The sequence below is a fragment of the Nerophis lumbriciformis genome, linkage group LG35, assembly GCF_033978685.3.
Source record: "Nerophis lumbriciformis linkage group LG35, RoL_Nlum_v2.1, whole genome shotgun sequence".
Classification (NCBI taxonomy): Eukaryota; Metazoa; Chordata; class Actinopteri; order Syngnathiformes; family Syngnathidae; genus Nerophis; species Nerophis lumbriciformis.
In genome coordinates, this window is record NC_084582.2 from 20,820,001 (window position 1) to 20,847,703 (window position 27,703).

The window sequence follows — 27,703 nt, forward strand, 5'->3', positions numbered from 1 at the left end:
TGTCAAAGTTGTCCCATCAGGTAGAGGTTCGACAGCAGTCGTATCCAAAACAGCTGACTGTCATTTGTGCCGGCGGGAGTGTCGCAAAGCCCATTTTGATGTGTCTTTTTATTAATATTGAGTGAAAATAGCCTCATGTTTACGTTCAAACATACAGTAATTCCTCTTGTCGTGTGTTTAAAGGCAGCAAGGCAGTGTTGTTCACCGTGACGTCATCACAAGTCTCTGTTTGTGTGGTGTACACGCATACGCTAAACGGAGAGTTTTGGATCCCTACACTTTGGCCAGCGTTTGTAAAAGTCTGCGTTTTTAAAGACAAAAGTATGCGTCAGCGTGTGGACAAGAGGCCTAAACGCAGAGATAAGTATGCGTTTATTAAGTATCCGTGTTTGTGTGGACATGGCCTTAGTTGCCATGGGTGCAAATTTGTATCACCTGCCTCTGATTAGATGCTCACCTGCTGCTGGGCACTAATCAGAGAGCTACTTATTCCCGTTTCTCGCCACGCTCGGCCTGGCTTCCTTATTTGACGCGATCCTGTGGACAATTCTCGCAAAGTTTTGCTGGCCCCAAAAATTCCTGACTAACCTACAATAATTTCATACTGGAATGTTTACCCATGTAGTAGTGGTAGGCTAAGAGTCGGAGACATTTGAGGTCAAAGTTGGTGTAAAAGAGATGACTCTTTTTGCACCAGTCATTTTCAACATCTACTTGGCAGTAGCAATGGAATTTTTGGCTCTTTAAAGGGAATCAAATTTTAAAGTGCCGTTCCTTTAAAAGAGCCGTTCAAAAGACTGGCTTGTTCTTATATTTATTTACTTTGATTCAAGTAACTTGTTTTCATCAAGGAAACAATCACTGGTGGCAGTAGTAAGATAAAAATTCTGTCAATAAATCAAAATGTATACATATACCAATATAGACACTATCCATCAATTCTGCCTATTGGTGAGAATTATTTTGAAGTATTAATAATAATCTAATTTGGATTTTGTTTCCATTCCATCCATCCATTTCTACCGCCTGTCCCTTTGCAGTAGCAAATGGATGGATGGATGGATGTAAACATTCCACAAGATGGTGCCATTTCCCCATTGTTTGACATTGACGTTCTACATTCGCTTTACCTTGCATGTCATCAATTCTTTATGTGGATGACAGGCAAAAGTCAAATGCTGACTTATAACTTACACGATTGCTGGGTGATGAGTTGAGCAAAAGGTTGGCAAAGGGAGGATTTTGGTTGACAAAATGGTCAAGCTACAGCAGGAAGTTGCTTAACTTGATCCCAAAAAAGGAAAGAGTGCAGGGGTTTTAAGGCCTGGACTTGGATGAGGATTACCTGCACTGTAAAAAAAAAAATCTGTAAAAAAAACGGTCATCTACTGGCAGCGACGGCTGCCCAACGAAAACCATAAAATTAAAGTAAAACATTGTAAACCAAATAATGATCAAAAGCATTATATTTACAGAAATTTTCATGAAACATTTTGCGGAAAAATATCGTAATTTTACAGATTTTTACTACATTTTTAAGATCAATCACCTTTAATAAAGTGACGATGCAAACAGTTCTGCAGAAAAATACCTTTATTCTACAGAGTTTTTCCAAATTATTACGATCAAACACCTTTAATGAAGTGACAATGTTGGCAGTTCCACAGAAAAATACCATTATTTTACAGATTTTTTCTGAATTAAGATCAACCACCTTTAATAAAGTGACGATGCAAACAGTTCTGCAGAAAAATGCCTTTATTCTACAGCATAGGTGTCAAACTTTGGCCTACGGGCCTAAATTGGCCCGCCGTGTAATTTCACTTGGCCCTTGAGGCGATATCAAATTAACACTTAAGCTGGCCCGCCGATCCTCCCGGGAGTCTTCCAAACGCCCGCCCTGAGAAAAGTTATTCTCGAATCTGTCACAGCTTGAAAGATTTAGAGTTGACAGATGTGTCACACTGAAGCAGTTTGGTGTGCCAGCCTTTGCACAGCTTCATCACTTTTCTGATGAGAGTGAAGATGCCTATCTAACCACAAGTTACTTGCTGATGCGCTTTTCAATTTGTGAAGCTCAATCCACCTTGATCATGGCAAAGACAAGGGTCACACCTTTAAAGTCTTCGACTATTACTAGAATGGAAATGACTGCAGCCAAAGTTGCTAAAAGATGGATACGCTTTGAGGAACTCGATCCAATTCAATAGTATTACACATAATCACAGTAATTATGATGTAGTCTGCAGTAGTGGCAATATAATATGATCTCTGACATATATCCAGCTAATAGAGCTGCGAAAATGTCAAGAAAATAAGGAAATAGTGTAATGATAGTGTTTGACCACATGGTGGTAGTAAGAGTCTACAAATGACTAGGAACCAATATATAGTATGTGTCAGGTAGGACTCTTGAGAGAGGTACACACCTGGTACGCACGAGTGTTGAAGTAGCGTTTGTAATATGTGATCGTGATTAAAAGACAGTTCTGCAAGTCATCCAACGATGTGTTATTTAAAACAATAACATAACATGGTACCAGGAGTGAACGAAAATTGAAGTGGTGTATTGTGAAAAGCGACGTGGATTTGAAGCCACCTGAAAAGCTGAAGCTAAGTGGAAATGTCGACAGCAATTGGCGCACCTTTAAGCAGCAGTTCCAGCTGTACATGGCGGCTATGGCACTGCAGGATAAGCCGGATGCAAGGAAGGTAGCGTTACTGCTTACAATAGCAGGCCCACATGCCATTGAAGTTTACAACACTTTTGTGTTTGATAATCCAGATGAAAAAAACAAGTTGGATGTTGTCATTGAAAAGTTTGATGCTCATTGCTCTCCCAAGAATGAGACATATGAAAGATATGTGTTCCGTTCAAGAGTGCAAGCTCATGGAGAAAGTTTTGACAGTTTTGTGACTGATTTGAGGCTGAAAGCACAAACTTGCAACTTTGCTACACTGAAGGACTCTATGATAAGGGACCAGATTGTATGTGGCATAGAAGACAAAAAAGTCAGAGAAAGACTGTTGAGAGAGACAGAATTGTCGTTGGAGAATGCCATTCAAATTTGTCATGCAGCAGAATTGTCACAGATGCACGTCAAGACGTTTGGTGAAATGGCGTCCACCGCAGCCATCAGCGTGGGAGGCGACAACGTGCATGTCGTGTCAAGGGGATGGAAGTCGCAGCCTGCACAGCAGAAGAGTTACGTCATGTTCCAATGCAAGCACTGTGGATCGCAGCACAAGCCAAAGCAGTGTCCAGCATTTGGTAAGCAGTGTTCCAAATGCTATGGAAAAAATCACTTTGCCAAACAATGTTTTGCTAAAGGAAAACCATGCACTAAAAAGGAAAAATCTGTCAATGTAGTGGAGGACACTGATCTGGGTGAAACATTCTTTGTTGGCCTAGTGAACAGTGAAAATAAAACTGAAGAAGTAGTCAATGCTGTTGAAAAAGACAAGTGGATTGCACCGCTACAAATAAATGGAACTCGAGTTAACATGAAACTAGATACTGGTGCAAAGGCAAACTATCAAGCACATCATCAAACTGTGTGATCACGCATGTCAAATCTATATTTGCTAGACATGGTATACCGCACACTGTGGTGAGTGACAATGGACCATGTTTCAACAGTAAAGAGTGGCAGCAATTTGCAAAACACTATGATTTCAGACACGTGACGTCAAGCCCTCTGTACGCACAGTCAAATGGAAAGACTGAGAAAGGAGTACATATTCTCAAACAACTTTTGAAGAAAGCAGTGGATAGTAACTCTGATCCATACCTAGCACTACTTAGCTACAGAGCGACACCTCTTGAGTGTGGCTTGTCACCCTCTGAACTACTGATGAACAGAAAGCTTCGTACTACACTACCAAGTATGTCTACACCAACGCAGAGTCAAAAAGTACAACGGAAGCTAAAGCAACAAAAGCTAAAGCAGAAGTCGTTTTATGACAAAGCAGCCAAATCGCTCCCACTACTATCACCAAGTGACACAGTGAGAATTGAAGGTCCTGATGGTTGGAAAACCAAAGCTACTGTTCTTCAAGAAACATCACCACGATCATATACTGTGAGGAGTGAAGAAGGACAGATACTACGTCGCAATCGTCGCAGTTTGCTGAGGGTTCCAGAGACTGTTCCAAACCAAGAAGCAGCCGAGTCCGAGGTTTCATCTACACCTACTGACTGTGAAACAATGCCAACGCAGCACATGAATGAAGATGTGACTGACGATCCTGAACCTGTGTTGAGAAGATCTACAAGGCAGATCAAGAAACCTGTGAATGATGACTACGTGTATTATTGAACTCGTATAATATCAAACTGATTGACAAGCTAAAGAGTTAAATGTTTTTAAAAATATTTTAAATGTTTTCTAATACTGTGGTGCATGGATAGTTTTTGAAAAGATTGCATATTCATGTGGTCAAGACAGAAAAACAAGTTATTTGTTTAATACAAACATTGTATTAGCAATGGGTGCTTGGTTTAGAAAGGGGGATGTAATGATAGTGTTTGACCACATGGTGGTAGTAAGAGTACAAATGACTAGGAACCAATATATAGTATGTGTCAGGTAGGACTCTTGAGAGAGGTACACACCTGGTACGCACGAGTGTTGAAGTAGCGTTTGTAATATGTGATCGTGATTAAAAGACAGTTCTGCAAGTCATCCAACGATGTGTTATTTAAAACAATAACATAACAAATAGCAAACCCATTCAAAGTTGAAAGAGACCACAGCTGTGACCAGTCTCACTAGCGCCCCTAGTGGTAGGGACCACTGGTCTCTGCCAGGTAGCAACTCGATCCGATCTGCAATTCAATAATAATAACATATCCATCCATCCATTTTCTACCGCTTGTCCCTAATCACAGTAATTATTATGTGGTGTGCAGTAGAGGCAATATACAAAACCCAAAACCAGTGAAGTTGGCACGTTGTGTAAATGGTAAATAAAAACAGAATACAATGATTTGCAAATCCTTTTCAACCTATATTCAATTGAATAGACTGCAAAGACAAGATACTTAACATTCGAATTGGAAAACTTTATTTTTTGCAAATATTAGCTCATTTGGAATTTGATGCCTGCAACATGTTTCAAAAAAGCTGGCACAAGTGGCAAAAAAGACTGAGAACATTGAGGAATGCTCATCAAACACTTATTTGGAACATCCCACAGGTGAACAGGCTAATTGGGAACAGGTGGGTGCTGTGATTGGGTATAAAAGCAGCTTCCATGAAATGCTCAGTCATTCACAAACAATGATGGGGTGAGGGTTACCACTTTGTGAACAAATGCGTGAGCAAGTTGTTTAAGAACAACATTTCTCAACCAGCTATTGCACGGAATTTAGGGATTTCACCACCTGCGGTCCGTAATATCATCAAAAGGTTAAGACAATCTGGAGAAATCACTGCACGTAAGCAGCAAGCTGAAAACCAACATTGAATGCCCGTGACCTTTGATCCCTCAGGCGGTACTGCATCAAAAAGCGACATCAGAGTGTTAAGGATATCACCACATGGGCTCAGGAACACTTCAGAAAACCACTGTCAGTAACTACAGTTCGTCGCTACATCTGTAAGTGCAAGTTAAGACTCTATGCAAAGCAAAAGCCATTTATCAACAACAGCCAGAAACAACAGCCGAGCTCATCTAAGATGGACTGATGCAAAGTGTAAAAATGTTCTGTGGTCTGACGAGTCCACATTTCAAATTGTTTTTGGACCAAAAGAGGAAAAGAACCAGGCGCAAAGTTCAAAAGCCAGCATCTGTGACGGTATGGGGGTGTATTAGTGCCCAAGGCATGGGTAACTTACACATCTGTGAAGGAACCATTAATGCTGAAAGGTACATACACAACAATGTTGCCATCCAAGCAACTTTATCATGGACGCCCCTGCTTATTTCAGCAATACAATAACAAACCACGTGTTACAACAGCGTGGCTTCAAAAGACTGCGGGTACTAGACTGGCCTGCCTGTAGTCCAGACCTGTCTCCCAATGAAAATGTGTGGCGCATAAAAGTGTCAAATACATTTTATATCACCCATTTTCCTGTCGATAATTGCTTAGTTCTTTTTGCTGACATAAACATTTCCACCATAACAATTTCGGTCTATTTTGGTTTGTAGGTAAACGTAAGTTTTGTTTGTTGTGAGTGGAATGTATTGTGTATTTTACTCGTATACTGTACATTGTGGCGTTAACAATTGTAGGTAAGGAGCTGTGGGCGGTCGTGAGCAGTGCCCTGGCTGTGGCTCGCCAAAACCCGACACCGTTTGTATCGGCGGTGAGGATTGTTGAGCGCGAAGAGGCCATGGACAGAATTCTGCTGGAGCGAGTTGGAGGCAAAGCCAGGCCTTTGCCCCCAGGACGGCCTCGCCGCTGGAGGGCACGCTTCTTCCAGGTCTCTCTTCTAACAAAAAAAAATCCTGTTTTTAGAAGGCCAGCTAGCTGACAGTGGCTTTTGTCCTTGGTAGGTACTAGAGGAGGCGGTGTCCGCTCGCTTCCATAGTGTCTCCTACCTTCACACGAGGGGTCCAGGTTTGGCAGGACATCTCTCTGCTCTCCAGCATGCCATTATGGCGGATCTGGCCACGGTTCGCCATCTACTGGAGAACTGTGTCCCGCCACACTACTGCCTAACGAAAGCCTACCTTAGGGCCAGCCACCACTGTTTACATGCTCACCTGACACAGGTGAGGTGTGACATCAACACTGAGCGTCATTGTTAAATTGGAAAGATTGTCTTATTTTTTGGGTTGTATTTTTTGTGGCATAGGTCTGCAGTTGGGACCTGGAGAGTGGGGAGATCTTTGCGGTGCTTAGCTGGGTGCTCCACATCTACAACAGGTAAAGTCCACACCATATCGTCCTCTCAAGAAACTTACAACGCTCTTAAAGCTGTTTTAATGGAAGGTCTCGGAAGAACAGTTACATTTTTCCGAGAAATGAATGGAAAGACAAAAATATAATCCATTAAGTCAAAAACATGACAGATTCATGCACGAAAAAAAAACCAAGTCAATGAAATAATGGTCCTATGACAAGCCGGGGACGTCGGTGGGTAAGTCTGCAGTTTCAACCGGAGAATGAAGAGAGCTGCACCATAAACACTCTGTCAGGAGTCTAAAACTATCTACTTGGAGGCTGCTGGAGGGAAAGTGTGTGAGGTGAGGTTGCATGACTAAATTAGTTAACTACATCTGTTAGCAGCTATAGTGACCCTGAGCTATAATTATTCTGAAAAACAAAAGGTAAAAAGTGTATATTTTGACACTGCTTAGCAGAGGTGTGGACTCGAGTCACATGACTTGGACTCGAGTCAGACTCGAGTCATGAATTGGATGACTTTAGACTCGACTTGACAAAATGTAGAGAGACTTGCAACTCGACTTAGACATTAACATCAATGACTTGTGACTTCACTTGGACTTGAGCCTTTTGACTTGACAAGACTTGCTACTTTCCCCAAAACCCAAAGATTAAATAGTTATTCAGGAGCGCTCTGTATCTTTCATTTTGTACTTGTGTGTCTATCCATCAGCGTGTGTGCTGCCTCTCAGCGTGTGTGCTCTAGTAACACACAATGCAGATCAAATTAGATCTGCATTGTTTTCATCCCACAGCATTCATCCAATCAAATTGCAGGACAACCACCGAACAAGAGTTGTCAAACAACGCGCCAGTAAGGAAAAATTATGCCAAAGTTGGTTTCGTTCGGATATAAAACCTACGACTTGGTCAACAAAAAACGAATTGCAGTATGCTAAACACACAGTTCGAATATTACAGAGGGAGACGCAACAACTTCCAACTTCGTTTGACATTTGAAGATGCACAAAGAAATCTAAGTTTTGAATGTAAGCTAACGTTTATTGGCTAAGTAACGTGACTTTTATTTGCTGTGTAGTTAAATCAGTGAGGCTGTAAACTCACTGCTAACGCTATAACCATAGACATCTTATAAGGGTACGCAGCATCGAGCGCTACTGCCTACTGGCGCTGACGAGACGTGGGGCCGCCATCTTGGAGTGGTGATCCGCTCCACTCAGTGCAATTCATTTGGCAGGAGCAATGAACTGTCAGTGATTTAATTCATCTTACCTCACTGAATACCACTGATTTTCACGCGTTTTTTGTCATACGTGTAGCTATGATAAAGGACGCATGTATTGGCGTGTTTTATTATTCATAGTTTGCTTAACAGTAATAGAATATTCTTATATTGTTGTGCTTGTAGCATGAAAGCAAGACAACTTGAAGTATCGTTGACACACAAAAACGCGTGCGTCGTTTATTCATCAAGAACGCTTACATCACACACACTCAAAAATGGCGGGAACAACAAACCCCCACCTTTGTGAGAATCTCCTGATGGCCACTTAAAGGGGCCGCGCCGAATTACTCGCTCTTAACTGCATATATGAATGCTAAACAAGAACAACATTGTCATGTGCACAATCGAACAGTACAGTGAATGATGATAACAAAGTCAAGAAACAGGTGTGGTGAATTATGTCCTTAAATCAACCGCTACATACGTCCCCCCAGAATTCGCCATCACAAAGAAAAACAAACGGTCAATGTACAGGGGCATGGACGGGCCGACCAGACGGGGTGCGCCGGACTGGTACTATTGCCGGGGAGTCAGCAGGGGGGGACCAGTAGGGTATCTGCACTGTCTAAGGTCCCGGGGGCCTGCTTAGAAGGATGCAAAACATTATCATGGGGCCTGGGTAAAGCGGGCGGACGACCGTGGTAACCGGCTGACTAAGATCCAAGTGGGCCGCTTTCAGCCGGTCCACCGTGATTTTTTCAGACAGACCCCCGATATCCAAAAGAAAATGTTTGTCCCCGCTCTCTAGGATGCGAAATGGCCCATCGTAAGGAGGCTGTAGGGGGCCGCGGTGGGCGGACAAAAAAAAATGCTGCTCTCCTTAAAGAAGCGGGAACATGAGATGGCGTAAGGCCGTGTTGAGGAGTGGGGATGGGGGCAAAACCCTTGGCGGCATCGAGGAGAGCAGCTCGCTGCTCACCGGCGGACCGTGTTGCTAGGAATAAAGTCACCTGGCACTCACAGAGGCTGGCCATACACCAACTCTGCTGAGGAAGATTGCAGGTCTTCCTTGGGGGCAGTCCGAAGCCCCAGCATAACCCAAGGGAGCTTGTCTACCCAAGCGCTGTCTTTCAGGGACGCCCTGAGCGCTGCCTTCATGGACCTGTGAAATCGCTCACACATACCATTTGCCTGTGGGTGATACGCCATCGTGTGGTAGAGTTTCACTCCCAAGCTCTCGGCCACAGCGGCCCAAAGCTCAGAAGTGAACTGAGAGCCCCGGTCGGATGATATGTCCGACGGGGTACCGAAACGGCCAACCCACGTACCAATGAACGCGCGCGCCACCTCTGTGGAGGTGCCGGACGTCAGAGGTACTGCCTCCGGCCAGCGGGTGGTCCGACCAGGTCCACATTGACATGGTCAAAACGGCGCTCCGGAACCGTAAACGGTGCCAGTGGAGCCCGCGTGTGGCAGTGCACTTTTGAGCGCACAAATTTTGCAGCTACCAGCCGCTGGGAAGGTTTCCTCCCAGTGTGGGAAAGGCCGTGGATGGAGTCGAACACGCGCCGCCTCCAAATGGCAGACACAAGGGGCCGTGGCCGACCGGTTACGATGTCACAAAGGAGCGTAACCCGTGTCCTCAAATGGGACCTCAGACAACCGTAGCCCTGTGGCTGCAGCCTTCAGAGCTTGGATGTCCGGGTCGTCGGCCTGGTCAACTGCCCTTTGTGCAAAATCGAGCCCCACATGTACAGTGCCCGCGACGGCTCGGGAAAGGCAGTCAGCAACGACATTGCTGTTACCAGCAAGGTGGTGATTGCAATAGGAGCATCGGGTAATGGGTGTGCCAGCAGGGTAGCGTTAGCGAGAGCAGACTTGACCCCCTGGTTGGGGCTTTCATTTAAACAAACAAATTATCGCATTCCTCATGCCTTGATCAGGTCTCCTAAATTGCCTGGAACATATAGCAGAGAAATCTCTGATCAGTGCAAAGTTCAATAAAACACAGCATTCAATGAATCAAACATCTTACACATTTAGCAGACTAATTTACAAACTATATTTCAGTGGAGCAACACACTTACCGCCCGATGGAAGCAGACCTTTCCCAGCAGGGAGCCAGCCACACAATGAGTCAAACACTGAGGTGCTATTTAAATCAAACACAGTGATTGCCAACCTGACACAGCTGCCTTGGGGCAGGTGGCCACATATCAGCCTGATTGAGGATAAAATTAGGGATGTACTTGCCTTCAATGACCACACCTAGAGGGTGGCGTAGTTTGACCGCCTGGTGCATGCTTTCACTGTGATGGCTGGCCCTCCGCCTAGTCTCACCTGTTCGGAGGTATTGTGATGCTCCACAATATATAAACACCTGAAAGTCTTTATATCAGCTAAAACCACCAATCTGTTTCATTGGATTCAGAATAAAACCAAATTCTGTCTTACCCAACAATGTTAGTATTTAGATATTGTTAATTGAAGACTTATTCCTGGTTACAATTCTTATATCTTATATTTTACCTAAAATGAGAATGCATCATAATCAGTGGCGGCTGGTGAATTTTGTTTTAGGTGGGGCTGAAAGTTTGTAAACCAAACCCCTGTTAGGGGCGTCCTCCTCCCCCAGAAGATTTCTTTGTGATTTTTACATACAAATATTGAAGATCGTTGCTCCTTCTCAACTCTGTGGTAATATTCTTTTCACAAAATACAACCAATAGTACGTTAATGTTAAATCTTACTTGTGAAAAGTAATCCCCCGATTCCTATTTCAACAGTCCGCTCATATGAGCAGAAAAACGCTGAACACCACCATCTTTGTTTTCTACCTGTCAACTGTCAGTTTCGGCTGCTCGCCGGCTCCTCATCACCACTTCAAGATGGCGGCCAAATTGCTCTCGTCACGGCAGCCAATGCTGTGTCTACTTATAAGATGTCTATGGTTATAACGTCATTGCAAACACGGCAATCTGTTGCGTCCACTGCAGTTCGCTACCTTATTCATACTTTTTGTCAAGTGATTTTTTTTAAGCAGGGTTGCATGAAGCACCTACACATAACGTTACATTAGTCAATGTATCACACACACAGTAGCGTAATGTTAGACGGTGGTCAGCAGCACCGCGTATTTTAGCCACCTACAAAAAGACAAACATAGTCAAATAAAGGTCAGTTAAAATGTATACTATATTAAGAATATGTGTACATATTGCATAGGGCCCTGACATCTAAAAAGTACAACTCATTCATTTGTTCATTGTTATGTTCATGTATTTGTTACGTTTTTCATGTGTACGCACACATAAACACACATACAGTATGAGATGAGATCAATGAGATAAGGTAAGAACAGGACAGAAACTGCTGTGGAACTAGTTACAATGCAATATGCCATGGAAATACAATGTTAACACTTTTGAGCAAATAAGTACAGTTGCACTTGTTTTTTCAAATGTGTTTATTCTGTAAAGGAATGAGTTACATGTTTAAAATGACTGGTTAATAGTGCTATTATGAAGTGCAATGTCAGCACTATTTTTTTCCCTGCAATTTCAAATGCACTTGTTTTAATACGTAAATACAGCATTTTAAAAGCATACACAATCTGTTTAAATATATTAGTCTGTGGTTAAAAGGACTTGAAAGGACTCAAAACTCAAAATGCAGGACTTGGGACTTGACTTGAGCCTTTCCAGTCTTGACTTTGGACTTGACTCAGGACTTGCGTGTCTTGACTCGGGACTTGACTTGAGGGCAAAGACTTGAGACTTACTTGTGACTTGCAAAACAATGACTTGGTCCCACCTCTGCTGCTTAGTTCCCCAGGAGATGATTATAATCATTGCGCTTGCTTATTGGAAGTTGTTCTTAGTGTTGCCCAATTTGTGTTTGTTATGCTGTCATTTCTGTGTTAAACTGTTGAAGTAGGTATTGTTCTGGGCACTTCCGGTTGAGCACGGTCGGTGCAAGGCGAGCTTTGCGAAGGCTCTGTGGAAAGGTGCCCTTTTTCATATTTTACTGACACCTCTACTAATTCCAGCCGTCAACATACCATACCTTTTCCTGACCTGTCGTGTGTAGCTTCTTTTTTGTGGATTGCGCCTGCTAATTCTGGCCGATGGGAATATGACAAGCCGGGCCTCTCCAAGCCTTGTGCGTCTCCAGATCCAGATACCATGGGGGAGTTAGTCATTGGCTCGGCCCTTTGTAAGTTGTTAAGCCAGAAGATGGACGAAATGCAAGCCGACATCCTTGACAATCTTAAATCTGTTGTCAGAGGGAAGATGGCGGCTGCCATAGAGCTATTTGAGAGCATTCTCTCATCCTATGGCAGAGCCATCACTAGCACGGCGCTCGTTGCTAACGCTAATGCTAACGAGCTAACTGAACTCCGCACTAGCGTCAACAAGCCAACTGCCACCATTGGATGTCTTTTCTAAAAAATGCAATGATCTGCAGGTCCGCTCGTGTTGGAATAATGTCCGAGTGGAGGGCCTCCTTGAGGGCTGTGGGGGACCTTGCCTGACTGAGTTCAATTCTTGCAGGAGGTCCTGAAACTTGACGACAAGCACATGTTGGACCATGACCAGGCCTAAAGACGGCAAACCCCCTTGGCCACTTGTTGTACGAGTGATTTTATTTCAAGTCCAGAACCAGAGTCTACGAAAGACGGGTGACGCTTTTACCTATCCTTTATAGGCAAGAGGATTTTCATTTTCTCGACTTCACCCTGACTTTGCTGCGGTGAAGAAGAGGCTACATTCATGTGTCAACGTGAGGTTTGGTCTTCTCTTTCCAGTTGCGGATAGTTTTATCCAACGGCCAAATTCACAGATTTGATCATCCAAAAAGGGCAACAGACTTTGTCGACAAAAACGCTAAAATGGGAGTCACTCCGGATTCAATCTAGGGGGTGTGCTAGCATGCTAATTGGCCGCCGACATTTTGGAGTCAAAGGACTACAGATACCAGAAGCGTGAGATATCTCGCCTTTCTTATTGATAATGTTCTACTTTATTATGTTGGTATAGTTCATGTGTTCTGTCAGGATGACTACCGTATTTTCCGCACTATAAGGCGCACCTAAAAACCACAAATTTTCTCAAAAGCTGACAGTGCGCCTTATAACCCGGTGCGCTTTATATATGGATTAATATTAAGATTCATTTTCATAAAGTTTCGGTCTCGCAACTACGGTAACAGCCGCCATCTTTTTTCCCCGTAGAAGAGGAAGTGCTTCTTCTTCTACGCAAGCAACCGCCAAGGTAAGCACCCGCCCCCATAGAACAGGAAGCGCTTCTTCTTCTACTGTAAGCAACCACCCGCCCGCGTAGAAGAAGAAGAAGGGCGCGGATATTACCGTACGTTTCATTTCCTTTGTGTGTTTACATCTGTAAAGACCACAAAATGGCTCCTACTAAGCGACAGGGATCCGGTTCATGAAAAGACGCAATCTCTCCATCCGCACACAGACTACTATTTCACAGCAACTGCCTAAAGACTTTCAAGAAAAGCTGGCTACTTTCCGTGCATATTGTAAAAACAAGATAGCTGAAAAAAAGATCCGGCCAGAGAACATTATCAACATGGACGAGGTTCCACTGACTTTTGATATTCCTGTGAACCGCACTGTGGATACAACGGGAGCACGTACGGTGAATATTCGCACCACAGGGAATAAGAAGTCATCCTTCACTGTGGTTCTAGCTTGCCATGCTAATGGCCAGAAACTTCCACCCATGGTGATATTCAAAAGGAAGACCTTGCCAAAAGAGACCTTTCCAGCCGGCGTCATCATAAAAGCTAACTCGAAGGGATGGATGAAGAAAAGATGAGCGAGTGGTTAAGGTAAGTTTACGCGAAGAGGCCGGGTGGCTTTTTTCACGCAGCTCCGTCCATGTTGATATACGACTGCGTGCGCGCCCACATCACGCTGGTTTTTAATATACCGTATTATTAAAGTTTGACTGACCTATCTGACTGTTTTTTTGTCATTCCTTTAGCGCAGTTAGATGCGGCTTATAACACGGGGCGTCTTATAGGTGGACAAAGTTTTGAAATATGCCGTTCATTGAAGGCGCGGCTTATAACCCAGGGCGCCTTATGGTGCGGAAAATACGGTACTAAGTATTTTTTTGGTATTGTCTTGTTTGACTAATTTAACGGTTGTATATCGGTCTTCTTCATATGTATTTGCACATTTGATTAAAGGAATAGGTTTTGATAGTAAGCTGTAATTAAACAGCATTTTGTGCATCTTATTCAAACATTTACCAGAGTGCGCTTTGTTTGCTGAATAAATGTCACATATTTGGCACCTACTGCGTTGTTTGTCAGTATAGAACAGGTGCGATGGTTGTTTTTTTGTGGGGTGAGGATGTTGTGCACACCCAGTTTAGAGGGATGCTTTGGAGGTGGGATGATTGGGGGCCACTATTCTATCAGTCCAGCTTTTTTTGTTTTTGTTTTACCACATATTTGCATTGTTGTATACTGTATATTTGATGTTTGCACTTTTTGCTATGACCCAGCCTAATCTAACAGCAGCGTCCGGCTAGTGTGACATTAGGTTTACCAGTTTTAATTACAACGGGCTTAATAATCCTATAAAACAAAGTAGGATATTGCATCATCTCCGTCATCTGGGCGCCCGAGTAATCTTCTTGCAGGAGACTCATCTTAAAACTTCTGATCTCTTGAGGCTGAGGAAAGGATGGATAGGACAGACTTTGTCAAGGATCTGGTGAGCGTTGCTTGCAGCGTGACCACAAGGATGCAGAGATAGCAGACGGCTCGCAAATAAAACTTATTTGATAGTCTAGGAAGCAGGGAACAAACAAAAACAGAACAGTAAATATCATTGTCAGGCTTGTCCCTGACAGTTTGACTGTGTTTTAGTTTTTTCTCTGCGTTTGTCTTAGTTTTCTGTCCAGCGCTTTTATTTTGTCTTTATTTCCTACTTATCTCCCTGAGTGCTGTGTCCCCTCAGCTGTGGCTGATTGGCACCTGGCCACACCTGGTGTCAATCAGCCACCTACTCAGTGGCCTAGTGGTTAGAGTGTCCGTCCTGAGATCGGTAGGTTGGGAGTTCAAATCCCGGCCGAGTCATACCAAAGACTATAAAAATGGGACCCATTACCTCCCTGCTTGGCACTCAGCATCAAGGGTTGGAATTGGGGGTTAAATCACCAAAATGATTCCCGGGCGCAGCCACCGCTGCTGCCCACTGCTCCCCTCACCTCCCAGGGGGTGATCAAGGGTAATGGGTCAAATGCAGAGAATAATTTCGCCACACCTAGTGTGTGTGTGACAATCATTGGTACTTTAACTTTAACTTTAACTTTAAACCTGCCTTCCCCTCCAGTCAGTGCTGGATCATTGTCACTACTACCTGTCTTAACACGTGTCGTTGTAGCTCTGTCTACTTTTGTTTCACTCTGCTCATGTCCTAGTCCCTTTGTGTCACAGTAAGTGTTTTTGTTTCTTGTCCACAGTTAGCCTCTGTGCTATTTTAGTTCATTTTGTTCTCCGTCTTGTGCGTGCCTTTTGTTACCTTTTTCTTTGTTATTTTGCCATAGTGTTTAATTAAATCATGTTTTCTTGCACAACGCCTTCCACCTTCTCTGCATCTTGGGGTTCGGCACCTACAAACTCTGACAGAATGATCCAGCCTAGTACGCACCTCGCGGAGATTTCCTTGGCGGAGAGGCTTAACAAAGCGTTATCATTGATGGCCGAATCCAAAAAAAGCTTTGCCTCGTTTTGCAATCCCTCCCATCCATCCCTGTCCTATGTTGGCTTCTCGGGGGACGTCTGGGATCCGTCCCTTGGGGGGGGGGGGGCTATGAGTGGCTGTGCAGCTAGGGAGGCACAGCTACTTCTCGCCCCAGTGGGTCTGCAAAAGACGGCGCCATCATCTCAAGTGGGTCTGCAACAAATGCCACCATCATTTCTGGTGGGCCGGCAGTCGCCACCATCATCTCCGGTGGGTCTGCAACCTAAGGCGCCACCATGCACCCCGGTGGGCCAGCAGAGGGCACCACCACCATGCACTCCGGTGGGCCGGCAGACGCCACCATGCACTCCGGTGGGCCGGCAGTCGCCACCATGCACTCCGGTGGGTCTACAACCTACGGCACCACCATCCTCTCCGGTGGGCCAGCAGCAGAGGGCGCCACCGTCCTCCTCTCCGGTGGGCCAGCAGCAGAGGGCGCCACCGTCCTCCTCTCCGGTGGGCCAGCAGCAGAGGGCGCCACCATCCTCCTCTCCGGTGGGCCAGCAGCAGAGGGCGCCACCATCCTCCTCTCCGGTGGGCCAGCAGCAGAGGGCGCCACCATCCTCCTCTCCGGTGGGCCAGCAGCAGAGGGCGCCACCATCCTCCTCTCCGGTGGGCCAGCAGCAGAGGGCGCCACCATCCTCCTCTCCGGTGGGCCAGCAGCAGAGGGCGCCACCATCTTCTTCTCCGGTGGGCCAGCAGCAGAGGGCGCCACCATCCTCTTCTCCGGTGGGCCAGCAGCAGACGCCGCCACCACCATCCTCCCCGGTGGGCCAGCAGAGGGCGCCACCACCATCTTCCCCGGTGGGCCAGCAGAGGGCGCCACCACCATCTTCCCCGGTGGGCCAGCAGAGGGCGCCACCACCATCTTCCCCGGTGGGCCAGCAGAGGGCGCCACCACCATCCTCCCCGGTGGGCCAGCAGAGGGCGCCACCACCATCCTCCCCGGTGGGCCAGCAGAGGGCGCCACCACCATCCTCCCCGGTGGGCCAGCAGAGGGCGACACCACCATCGTCTCCGGTGGGCCAGCAGAGGGCGCCACCACCATCGTCTCCGGTGGGCCAGCAGAGGGCGCCACCACCATCGTCTCCGGTGGGCCAGCAGAGGACGCCACCATCGTCTCCGGTGGGTTCTCCCACACCGGCGGACGAGCCGCCTCGCCTATTGCGGCGGTGTTCAACTCGCCGTCGCCACCTAACTCTTCCCCGCTGGTTGCGGGGACACTTAGCCTGGTGGCCCACCTCCTTGTCCTCCCTCCATCTTCCCGTGACTTTGGACTTTTTTGGGGCGGGGGGGGGGGTTCTAGAACGTCTGGTATCCGTTATAGGAAGGGGGGCTACTGTCAGGCTTGTCCCTGACAGTTTGACTGTGTTTTAGTTTTTTCTCTGCGTTTGTCTTAGTTTTCTGTCCAGCGCTTTTATTTTGTCTTTATTTCCTACTTGTCTCCCTGAGTGCTGTGTCCCCTCAGCTGTGGCTGATTGGCACCTGGCCACACCTGGTGTCAATCAGCCAACTGCTATTTAAGCCTGCCTTCCCCTCCAGTCAGTGCTGGATCATTGTCACTACTACCTGTCTTAACACGTGTCGTTGTAACTCTGTCTACTTTTGTTTCACTCTGCTCATGTCCTAGTTCCTTCGTGTCACAGTAAGTGTTTTTGTTTCTTGTCCACAGTTAGCCTCTGTGCTGTCATGTCTGTGTGATCATGTTTTTGTTTTGGTCATGTTCGTTTTGGGTTTTGGACTTTTTGTGCACTTTTGTTTTGTCACCATAGCAACCATTAGTTTTCACCTGTCACGTCACGCACCTGTTTCACGTTTTGAGTCACGCACCTGCTTTCACTAATCATGTCCATAGTATTTAAGTTCATTCTTTTCAGTTTGTCGTTCTGACGACCTCCCCATATTTATGCATCTGCACACTCTCCACACCCTTATGATGCTTGCTGCTCGTTTTTCATGCCGGTTCCATGCCAAAGTAAGTTTTTGTTTATTAAGCCACAGTTAGTGTTTTGTTTAATTGTTCATAGTTTCCGCCACTGTGCGTGCTTTTCATTTGTACTTTTTTGCTATAGTCTTTTGGTTTCATAGTTTATTCTCCGCCACTGTGCGCGCTTTTTGTTTGATCCTTTTCTTTGTATTTATAGTCTTTAAATAAAAAATGTACTTACATTCCCGTCTCGCCCGAGCCAACTTTCCGTTGCATCCCGGAAAAGCTAACACCCAAGACCAAGTCATGACAGTAGGTCGTCAGCAGACTCGCTTTTCCGCATGAGAGTTGGACATTTTGGACGAGGCTTCTTGGGCGGTTCTGTGCGCGATGGAGGAGGAAACTCTGCGCTACTCCTCCGTGGAGTACAGAGACTCCATTTGGTCCCAGGAATGCGGGGGTGCAGCGCAGTGCCGGAAGCGCCGTTCCCGACGAAGGACGTCAGGTAGAACTTCCGCGAGCCTGCAGGACACGCCGCTCCCACATGCCCCTGCCCCTCCGGGCGGAAGCAAGCAGCAGCCAGCTTCGCCCTAATGACATCAAAAACCAGGATTTTTTTTTTCTGAATTCTTTTTCTTTTGATTCCCCGCCCCCCAGGACTCAAGTCACGCCCAAGTCACAAACATTTTTTTTTTCACCCACAATATCACAGGTAGAAAATAGACATTTTGGACAATTTAAAGGGAAAGTTTCTGCTTCCCTCCGCCCACCCCTAGAGAGAGTTCCAGACCGCAGGGAGCGCGTCTGGTATCCGCCCCTTGAGGGGGGGGCTAGGGCTGGGAATTGTTCAGGTGGGGTGGCTCAGCATGATCATGTCAAGCCACAGCCTCCAGCACGGCCGCTACCACCAGTCTTCCGACCTGCCAAGCCACAGCCTCCAGCACGGCCACCACCACCGGTCTTTTGCCATGCCAAGCCGCAACCCCCAGCTAGGCCACCTCCACCTGCACCAGTAGCAGCACCACGGCTAGAAACAAGGCTAGCTGCTCCACGGCTAGCACCTGTCGCAGCTCCACGGCTAGCACCTGTAGCTGCTCCACGGCTAGCACCTGTCACCGCACCAAGGCTAGCACCAGCTCCTCCACGCCAAGACCAAGACCCTCCACGCCAAGACCAAGACCCTCCACGCCAAGACCAAGACCCTCCACGCCAAGTCCAAGACCAAGACCCTCCACGCCAAGTCCAAGACCAAGACCCTCCACGCCAAGTCCAAGACCAAGACCCTCCACGCCAAGACCAAGACCCTCCACGCCAAGTCCAAGACCAAGACCCACCACGCCAAGCTCCGGTACCAGCTCCACGACGCCAAGTGCCGCCAGTCGCAGCTCCACGACGCCAAGTGCCGCCAGTCGCAGCTCCACGACGCCAAGTGCCGCCAGTCGCAGCTCCACGACGCCAAGTGCCGCCAGTCGCAGCTCCACGACGCCAAGTGCCGCCAGTCACAGCTCCACGATGCCAAAACCCGCCATGCCAAGACCAAGACCCGCCATGCCAAGACCAAGACCCACGCCAAGACCAAGACTCACGCCAAGACCAAGACCCACGCCAAGACCAAGACCAAGACCCACGCCGAGCTTCGCCGCCTGACTCACCACGCCAAGCCACGCCTGCCACGATGACGACGCGCCTGCCTCCTCGTCGGCTACGGATATGGCCGCTACCTGGTCACCCGCCACGCCAAGTGCGCCCACCTCCCAGTCGGCCACGAATGTGGCCAATCCCTGGGCGCCCGCCTCGCCTGCTGCAGCGGCGTTTCGCCTGCTGCAGCGGCGTTCCACTCGCCGCCCCCACTTGACTTTGCCTCGGTGGATTCGGGGCCACTTGGGCTGGCGACCCACCGCCATGTCCCCCTCCCGCCCTCCCATGACTCTTGTTAATTTTTTTTTCTGTTTGGACATCTGGTATCTGTCCTTAAGGGAGGGGCTCTGTCATGTCTGTGTGATCATGTTTTTGTTTTGGTCATGTTCGTTTTGGGTTTTGGACTTTTTGTGCACTTTTGTTTTGTCACCATAGCAACCATTAGTTTTCACCTGTCACGTCACGCACCTGTTTCACGTTTTGAGTCACGCACCTGCTTTCACTAATCATGTCCATAGTATTTAAGTTCATTCTTTTCAGTTTGTCGTTCTGACGACCTCCCCATATTTATGCATCTGCACACTCTCCACACCCTTATGATGCTTGCTGCTCGTTTTTCATGCCGGTTCCATGCCAAAGTAAGTTTTTGTTTATTAAGCCACAGTTAGTGTTTTGTTTAATTGTTCATAGTTTCCGCCACTGTGCGTGCTTTTCATTTGTACTTTTTTGCTATAGTCTTTTGGTTTCATAGTTTATTCTCCGCCACTGTGCGCGCTTTTTGTTTGATCCTTTTCTTTGTATTTATAGTCTTTAAATAAAAAATGTACTTACATTCCCGTCTCGCCCGAGCCAACTTTCCGTTGCATCCCGGAAAAGCTAACACCCAAGACCAAGTCATGACATGTGCTATTTTAGTTCATTTTGTTCTCCGCCTTGTGCGCGCCTTTTGTTACCTTTTTCTTTGTTGTTTTGCCATAGTGTTTAATTAAATCATGTTTTCTTGCACAACGCCTTCCGCCTTCTCTGCATCTTGGGGTTCGGCACCTACAAACTCTGACAATCATGCTCAAAAGTACAATGATCCAGCGCTGCAGGAGGGACCCAGGTGGAACTTCCCATCCATAAAATCAATTTTCTACCACTTGTCCCTCTTGGGGTCACGGGGAGTGCTGGAACCTATCTCAGCTGCATTTGGGCGGAAGGCGGGGTAAACCCTGGAGAAATCGCCACCTCATCGCAGGGCCAACACAGATAGACAACATTCCCACACTAAGGCCCATTGAGTGTTGCCAATCAACATATCCCCAAGTGCATGTTTTGGAGGTGGGAGGAAGACGGAGTACCCGGAGGGAACCCACGCAGTCACGGGGAGAACATGCAAACTCCACACAGAAAGACCCCAAGTCTGAGGATCGAACCCAGGACTTTTGTATTGGGAGGCACACCCACTAACCCCTGTTCCATTGTACTGCACCCAGGTGGACACTTGTTGTGCACTTTGTATAATCCTATTAGCCTATTAAATGTGGACTTTAAGTTATTATCTAAACTGTTGGCTTTACGTCTGGATACTATCCTCTCTTCTATTGTTAATGCGGGTCAAACCGGGTTCATTCGGAATAGGCACTCTTTTTCTAATCTTCAACATCTTTTCAATATATTGTATGATGTGCCTACTCTTAACACTGAGGAGGCAGTGATACCTATGGATGTTGAAAAAGCATTTTATCGAATGGAGTGGAACTATCTATTTTATGTCCTGGAGCGTTTCGGCTTTGGTAACAGTTTTATTTTATGGATTAAGTTCTTATATTCATCTCCTGAGGCCTAGGTCAGGACAAATAATATTCTACGCGAATATTTTTCCCTTTATCGCTCAACATGTCAGGGCTGCCTCCTAAGCCCATTGCTTTTTGCTCTTGCCATTGAGCCTCTGTCAATAGCGCTTCGTACCAACCCGCTTATTACGGGCATATGTAGACACAATGTACAGGTGAAAGTCTCTCTCTATGCAGATGACCTCCTTCTATATGTCTCGGACATCTCTGTCTCAGTCCCAGCTGCTTTAAGTACTCTCCAAGCTTTTGGACATGTGTCTGGTTATAAATTGAACTTGGGTAAAAGTTAAATATTCCCTATAATTTCTGCTGCTAAGAAATATCCTCTGCACAATTTTCCCTTTAAAATTGCCCCGCAAAGTTTCACATACTTGGCAGTCCAGATCACACATATGTTTGCAGAACTTTATAAAGCCAACTTTGTTCCACTGCTTTCCAGAATCCAGGGGGATTTTGGTCACTGGTCTTTACTTACCGTAATTTATCTATGGTGGCTCGTGTCAAGGGGCAGCACGGTGCAAGAGGGGTTAGTGTGTCTGCCTCACAATACGAAGGTCCTGGGTTCGATCCCGCACTCGGAATCTTTCTGTGTGGAGTTTGCATGTTCTCCCCTTGACTGCGTGGGTTCCCTCCGGGTACTCCGGCTTCCTCCCACTTCCAAATACATGCACCTGGGGATAGGTTGATTGGCAACACCAAATTGGCCCTAGTGTGTGAATGTGAGTGTTAATGTTGTCTGTCTATCTGTGTTGGCCCTGCAATGAGGTGGCAACTTGTCCAGGGTGTACCCCGCCTTCCGCCCGATTGTAGCTGAGATAGGCTCCAGTGCCCCCCGCAACTCCGAAGGGAATAAGCGGTAGAAAATGTATGGATGGATGGGCTCATGTCAACACTGTGAAAATGAATGTAGTTCCGTGATTTTCCTACTAGTTCCAGTGTATACCACTTGTTCTCTCTCAGTTCTTCTTTCATAAGTTAAATAGTCAGATTGAATCTCTGAATTAAATTAAGTCACTTTGAGAGTGTGATTTAGGAGTGACTCTATCTGAGGAGAGCTGAACATAGATTTTAAGTAGAGTTCGTAAGTCTTCTATTTGTGCTAGACACAGCCTTGTTCAGTGCAAACTAATACCGGTACATCGTACCTATTGTACCTAAGTACGGCTGGCTAAGATGTATGACGGAATATCGGTAGTATGTGATCTGTGTCTACAGTCTCCAGCTACTGTAACTTAATACATATATTTTGGCTTTGCCCATCCATATGCAGTTAGTGGACTGAAATATTTATTACTTTGTTTTGGATAATTGGCAAAAATATCAAACCAAATCCTCTAAGCGGACTATTTGGGGTAGCCCCTGTGTCATCTTCTCTTAGCAAATCCAAAAATAATTTGGTACCAATTACTACTACTACTACTACTACTTACTACTACTTTGTTGGCTAGAAGACTCAGTGTGCTAAAATGGAAGGCTGTAGCGCCTCCCTGCCACAACTGCTGGATTAGAGATGTTCTTTATTTCCTTAAATTAGATACTATTAGGTCAGTGACGTGCAGCCACTAGAGGCGGGGCCTCACCTGCCATCATGGAAAGAAAAAAAATTTTAAAAGAAAAAAATATATATTAAATTGTTAAATGTATCCAGTGATTATACTATAAAGTTATTTTCCATTTAACTTCACCAGTTTTAGATTATTTTTATTCAAAATCGCTGAATTTTCACATTTGCCGTTCAAATACTGAGAAGAGACGGTGCGGTGAACAGCAGCCAGTCGAGGCACGTCACTCAGTGCCTCAACATGGACGGACTCGGCTAACTGCTGGTCTGCTGTGCAGTGAGACCGTATTGCTGTATGAACTATATTATACATTTCCATAGTTTAGTTAGCTGAGGTATATAATGTACAGTGTATTTTGTCAACAACTGTATGTGTGTAAAGTATTTCTTGTGCTGAGCGATCATAAAACGGCTGCAAAAGACGCACTAGCTGAGGCTCGCCTCCTGCACCCCCGCCGTAGAATGCACGGCAACCCCTGATGGGAGTGTTATATCAACTAAAGCCCACACTTAAACTTTCCACGTGCAAAATTGAATCTATTTAAAAAAGTTATTTCATAAGAAGCCAAAAAGTGCAAAAACAATAATGTTCGTGTTGGAGGAGTTGCGAATGACTGCTGGGCCACAACATTAGGTACACCTGCAGACTGCAGGTGTATCTAATTCACAACTCCTCCAACACGAACATTATTGTTTTTGCACTTTTTGGCTTCTTATTAAATAACTTTTGTAACCTATTTTATGGGCTTTCCTCTTTGTGATGTTAAGTTCCTGTTATGCGCTGTTATACAGTATATGCCTTGAGCTCTTATTTTGAAGGCGTGAAGAGCGGAATTTTGACACGGAGTGGAGCGGAAGTTTTTGAAAGAAGGTAAATAAAGTGGTCCTCGTGTAAACTGGAGCCTCCGTGTTTGTTATTTTGTAGTTTCATACAGTATAGGCGACATTTATAAACCCTCGGTTAAACTTTTTTAAATAGATTCAATCTTGCACGTGGAAAGTTGAAGTGAGGGCTTTAGTTGATATAACACTCCCATCAGAGGGTTCATTAATCCAGCACAACAGCGGCGCATTTATAAGTAAAGGTAAGACCATAATAACGTTTTTTTATTAAATGTGCTTTTTTGTGTGCTACAGTTTGTATGTGTAAAGTTAAAGTTAAGTTAAAGTACCAATGATTGTCACACACACACTAGGTGTGGTGAAATTTGTCCTCTGCATTTGACCCATCACCTTGTTCACCCCCTGGGAGGTGAGGGGAGCAGTGGGCAGCAGCGGGAATCATTTTTGGTGATTTAACCCCCAATTCCAACCCTTGATGCTGAGTGCCAAGCAGGGAAGAATGCTGGTATGAGCTTTTAAACATAACCCGTTAACTGCTGCCAATCAAATGGTGAATAAGATACTCTTTAGGGTTCAAATGTTTGTAAATCTGACTGTGATGAAGTCAGTGCCTCACCAGCCATCAACCTCACCGCACGTCACTGAATTAGGTTGACATTGAACGGTTGTGTGAAAATTCAGGAATTATAGGGTGGTTTCCTAAAATATGTCAAAGAGACTGAACTCAAATGTAACCCCGATTGAAAAGTAATTAAAATGTAGATCATTGATTAACTATTTGTCTGCTTTTGTGTATTGCTGCACCATGTTGGGGACACTCAGGAGTTCAGTTGTCTGTGGCTTCATATTTGCTTAATTGTATTTCTGGACTGTATGTGTCAAACATCCAAAAAAGCAAATGTTTAAACAAACAAACAAAAAATAGTTATTGTTCGTTCTTGTGGGATACAAGATTGATGGGCGTGCATAAAAATATGGGTATGTGGGCCGCAGATGTCCCGCAGGCCGCAAGTTATGTTTTAGTATCACTTTTGTATCTCATAGCACACAACTGGGGTGTGTTCAAGGAATGATGCACTAATAATAATATAATAATTATAATAATAATGACTTGTTAGGATTATCATTATTCCCTGATGATAATTCTACATGAATTACCTATTCTCTATGACTATGAAGTAAAGGAAAACTTGACAGATTTACAATAATATTTAGGTGAATAATGACAGGTTGTATGATTATTGTAACTCCCCTTCTGGCTGTTTTGTATTAAATTTGTTGGCATCATGTGCTTTATTTCCTTAGTTTGTGTTTATTTCCTGTCACCGCCCTTATTTTAGTTCCATTTCCTGGATGTCTCCCTGGGCGCTCGTTCCCTCGCATGTCCCTGATTAGCAGCCTGGCACACCTGGTTGCAGTTGCCAGTCAGGCTGCTTTTTATGCCTGTTTCGCCCTCCAGTCAAGGCTCGAGGAGTGTTTGCTGTTGCTGACTTTTACCTGCATGCTGTGTGCATGACCACTCACCCTTTGTTATGCTACTAACTCAGTTTGCTGTGCTGCTTATGTTTTCCTGCACTTCCCTGCTGCACCTCCTTGCTACTTGTGAGAATTTACCTGCACATCGTCCTCCTGCATCTTGGGGTCACAATTACCACAGCCATGCGAGTCCCAGACACATTTTACTTGTAAATAACAATATATAAATCATAAATGTCAGTGTTTATGTCACAGCAACAACATGAACACATCAAATTTAGCGCTAGCCTGTAAGCATTGCATTCGGTCACTCGGGTTGAAGCTAATAACTACAAAAATGGCGTGTCATTGACTACTGTTACAGCATGTAAAAGTGTAAATAGTGAGTATCCGATGTGATTGATCCACTCATTTTATTTTTATTTTCAAATGAGATCAGAGTCCCTGTGTGCAGCTCCAGTCGCCACTTCAAAGTCTGGCTGAATACTGAACATTCCTCTGGAAATACGCTTAAAGAGTTTGTCCCCTTCTCATAGCTTTGCGAATCAAAACGAAGTTTGTAAAAATTCATTAACATTGTCACATGTTATGCTAGGTCATATCCTGACCTAGTCATGTTTAGTATTTGTTATTATTTATCCTTAGTTGAGTGTTCATTACTGCTCAGCGCTCCCTTTGTTGCCATGGATGCTGATTTTCTGCAACTGCCTCTGGTTATTGGTCAGGATGCTCACCTGCTCCTGTTCACTAATCAGAGAGCTATTTACCTGCCTTACCTGCGACTCAGCCTGGCAGTCTTGTTCGCGACTGTTACTTTGGTTGTGAGCTACCCTTTAAGTTAATACCTTTGTTTAAATGTTATGTTGCTAAGCTAAGTTAGCCTCGAGCTTTCCCAGCAGAACACTGGTTAAATTGAGTTTTGCATTTGGAGAATGAATCATCACCTTACCTGCACACTGTTTCCTGCTGTCCTTTTGCTTCTTGTAAACACAGCCCCTACAAACCATGGGACCAGTACTAAACAGGAGGGGGTAGCTGTCAAAGCACGACCATGATTTATTAAGCATTTTGATGTATTTTTAAGCACACAAATTGATATAAAAACATTAGTTTTAAAGAGAATATTTTATGACATGTTTAGTGTTGTCTAGAAATCTCGCAATAAATTCACCAATGAGTTTATTTCCTGCTTTTACATGTGACCTCTGCTGGTGCTAAAAATGTGATTTATGACATGAGGTCATTGCCGCAGACACATGAAGAAAACAAATACCGTATTTTCCGGACCATAGGGTGCACCGGACTATAAGGCGCACTGCCGATGAATGGTCCCTTTTTTTTTTTTTAAACTTTTTTCTTATATAAGACGCACCGGATTATAGGGCGCATTAAAGGAGTCATATTATTAAATTTTAATTTTCTAAATTGAAAAAACTTTCTTGTGGCCTTCATAACATGTAATGGTGGTTCTTTGGTCAAAATGTTGCATGGATTATGTTTTACAGATCATCTTCTAGCCGCTTTCTGACAGTTGCTTCCGGATGCATCGGTTTGTGGGCGGTCTTATTTACGTGGCTCACCTTCGGCAGCGTCTTCTACCCGTCATCTTTGTTGTAGCGGTGTAGCGTGGAAGGACGGGAGTGGAAGAAGTGTCAAAAGATGGCGTTAACTGTTTTAATGACATTCAGACTTTACTTAAATCAATAACGGAGCAGCATCTCCTCATGTGAGAACAACAACAAGGCCGGAAATGTGTCCCGTGAAAAACCGTCCGACCGGAACTCTCTAATAACTAAAGTTCCTTGAGTGAATAATATAAACTCACTACACGGGTATGTTTTAGCGCTTTCATGGTGAGTTTACTGACAGATATAAGTAAGAACTTGACTACTTTATATTAGAAATGGCAACAACGGAGGATGAATGTCACATAACAAGAAGATAGAGAAAAAGAAGAAGTTTATCGACTACGGCGTCGGCACGGACTACAAAGGCGAATGCGGGCATTTTTTCAGGATTTATGCAGATCCCAAATACAGATCAGCAGGTACCAGAAGAAGAAAGGTTTATTTTGCATAATATCGCAAAACCAAACACCAGATAATGTCTTACCTTATACACACATAATAATACTCGTATGTTTAATGCGCTGACAATCCATCAAGCGGAGCGGCTTCATACCTTACCAAAGTCATAGTAAAACATTTTGATAGATTTTTGAGCACTGTGTGTACTGTTCTATATTTTCAATGGAGCATTTAAAATGTTGGTGTTAATTACTTGAGTCATATTGCCATCATACCTCTTACCACAGATCTCTTTTGTGTGACTGTCATCTACTGGTCACACTTATCACTACACCATGTACCAAATAAAATAGCTTCGAGGTCGGTAAGCAAAACCAGAATTATTCCGTACTTTAGGCGCACCGGGTTATAAGGCGCACTGTCGAGTTTTGAAGAAAAAAAAAGGATTTCAAGCGCGCCTTACAGTCCGGAAATTACGGTATGTCTTTTTGCTAAGGAAAATGACAAAAAGAGTAACGCCCAGTGA

General features: G+C 45.1%; 1 protein-coding gene across 1 annotated transcript in view; it reads left to right on the forward strand.

Moving 5' to 3' along the window:
* Positions 1 to 27,703, forward strand: part of exoc3l1 (exocyst complex component 3-like 1) — a 117,840-nt gene that overhangs the window by 59,666 nt on the left and 30,471 nt on the right. The window contains exons 6-8 of the mRNA XM_061927938.1: positions 6,241 to 6,431; positions 6,505 to 6,723; positions 6,807 to 6,877. Coding sequence (XP_061783922.1) covers positions 6,241 to 6,431; positions 6,505 to 6,723; positions 6,807 to 6,877 — 481 coding nt within the window. The remainder of the gene's footprint in view (positions 1 to 6,240; positions 6,432 to 6,504; positions 6,724 to 6,806; positions 6,878 to 27,703) is intronic.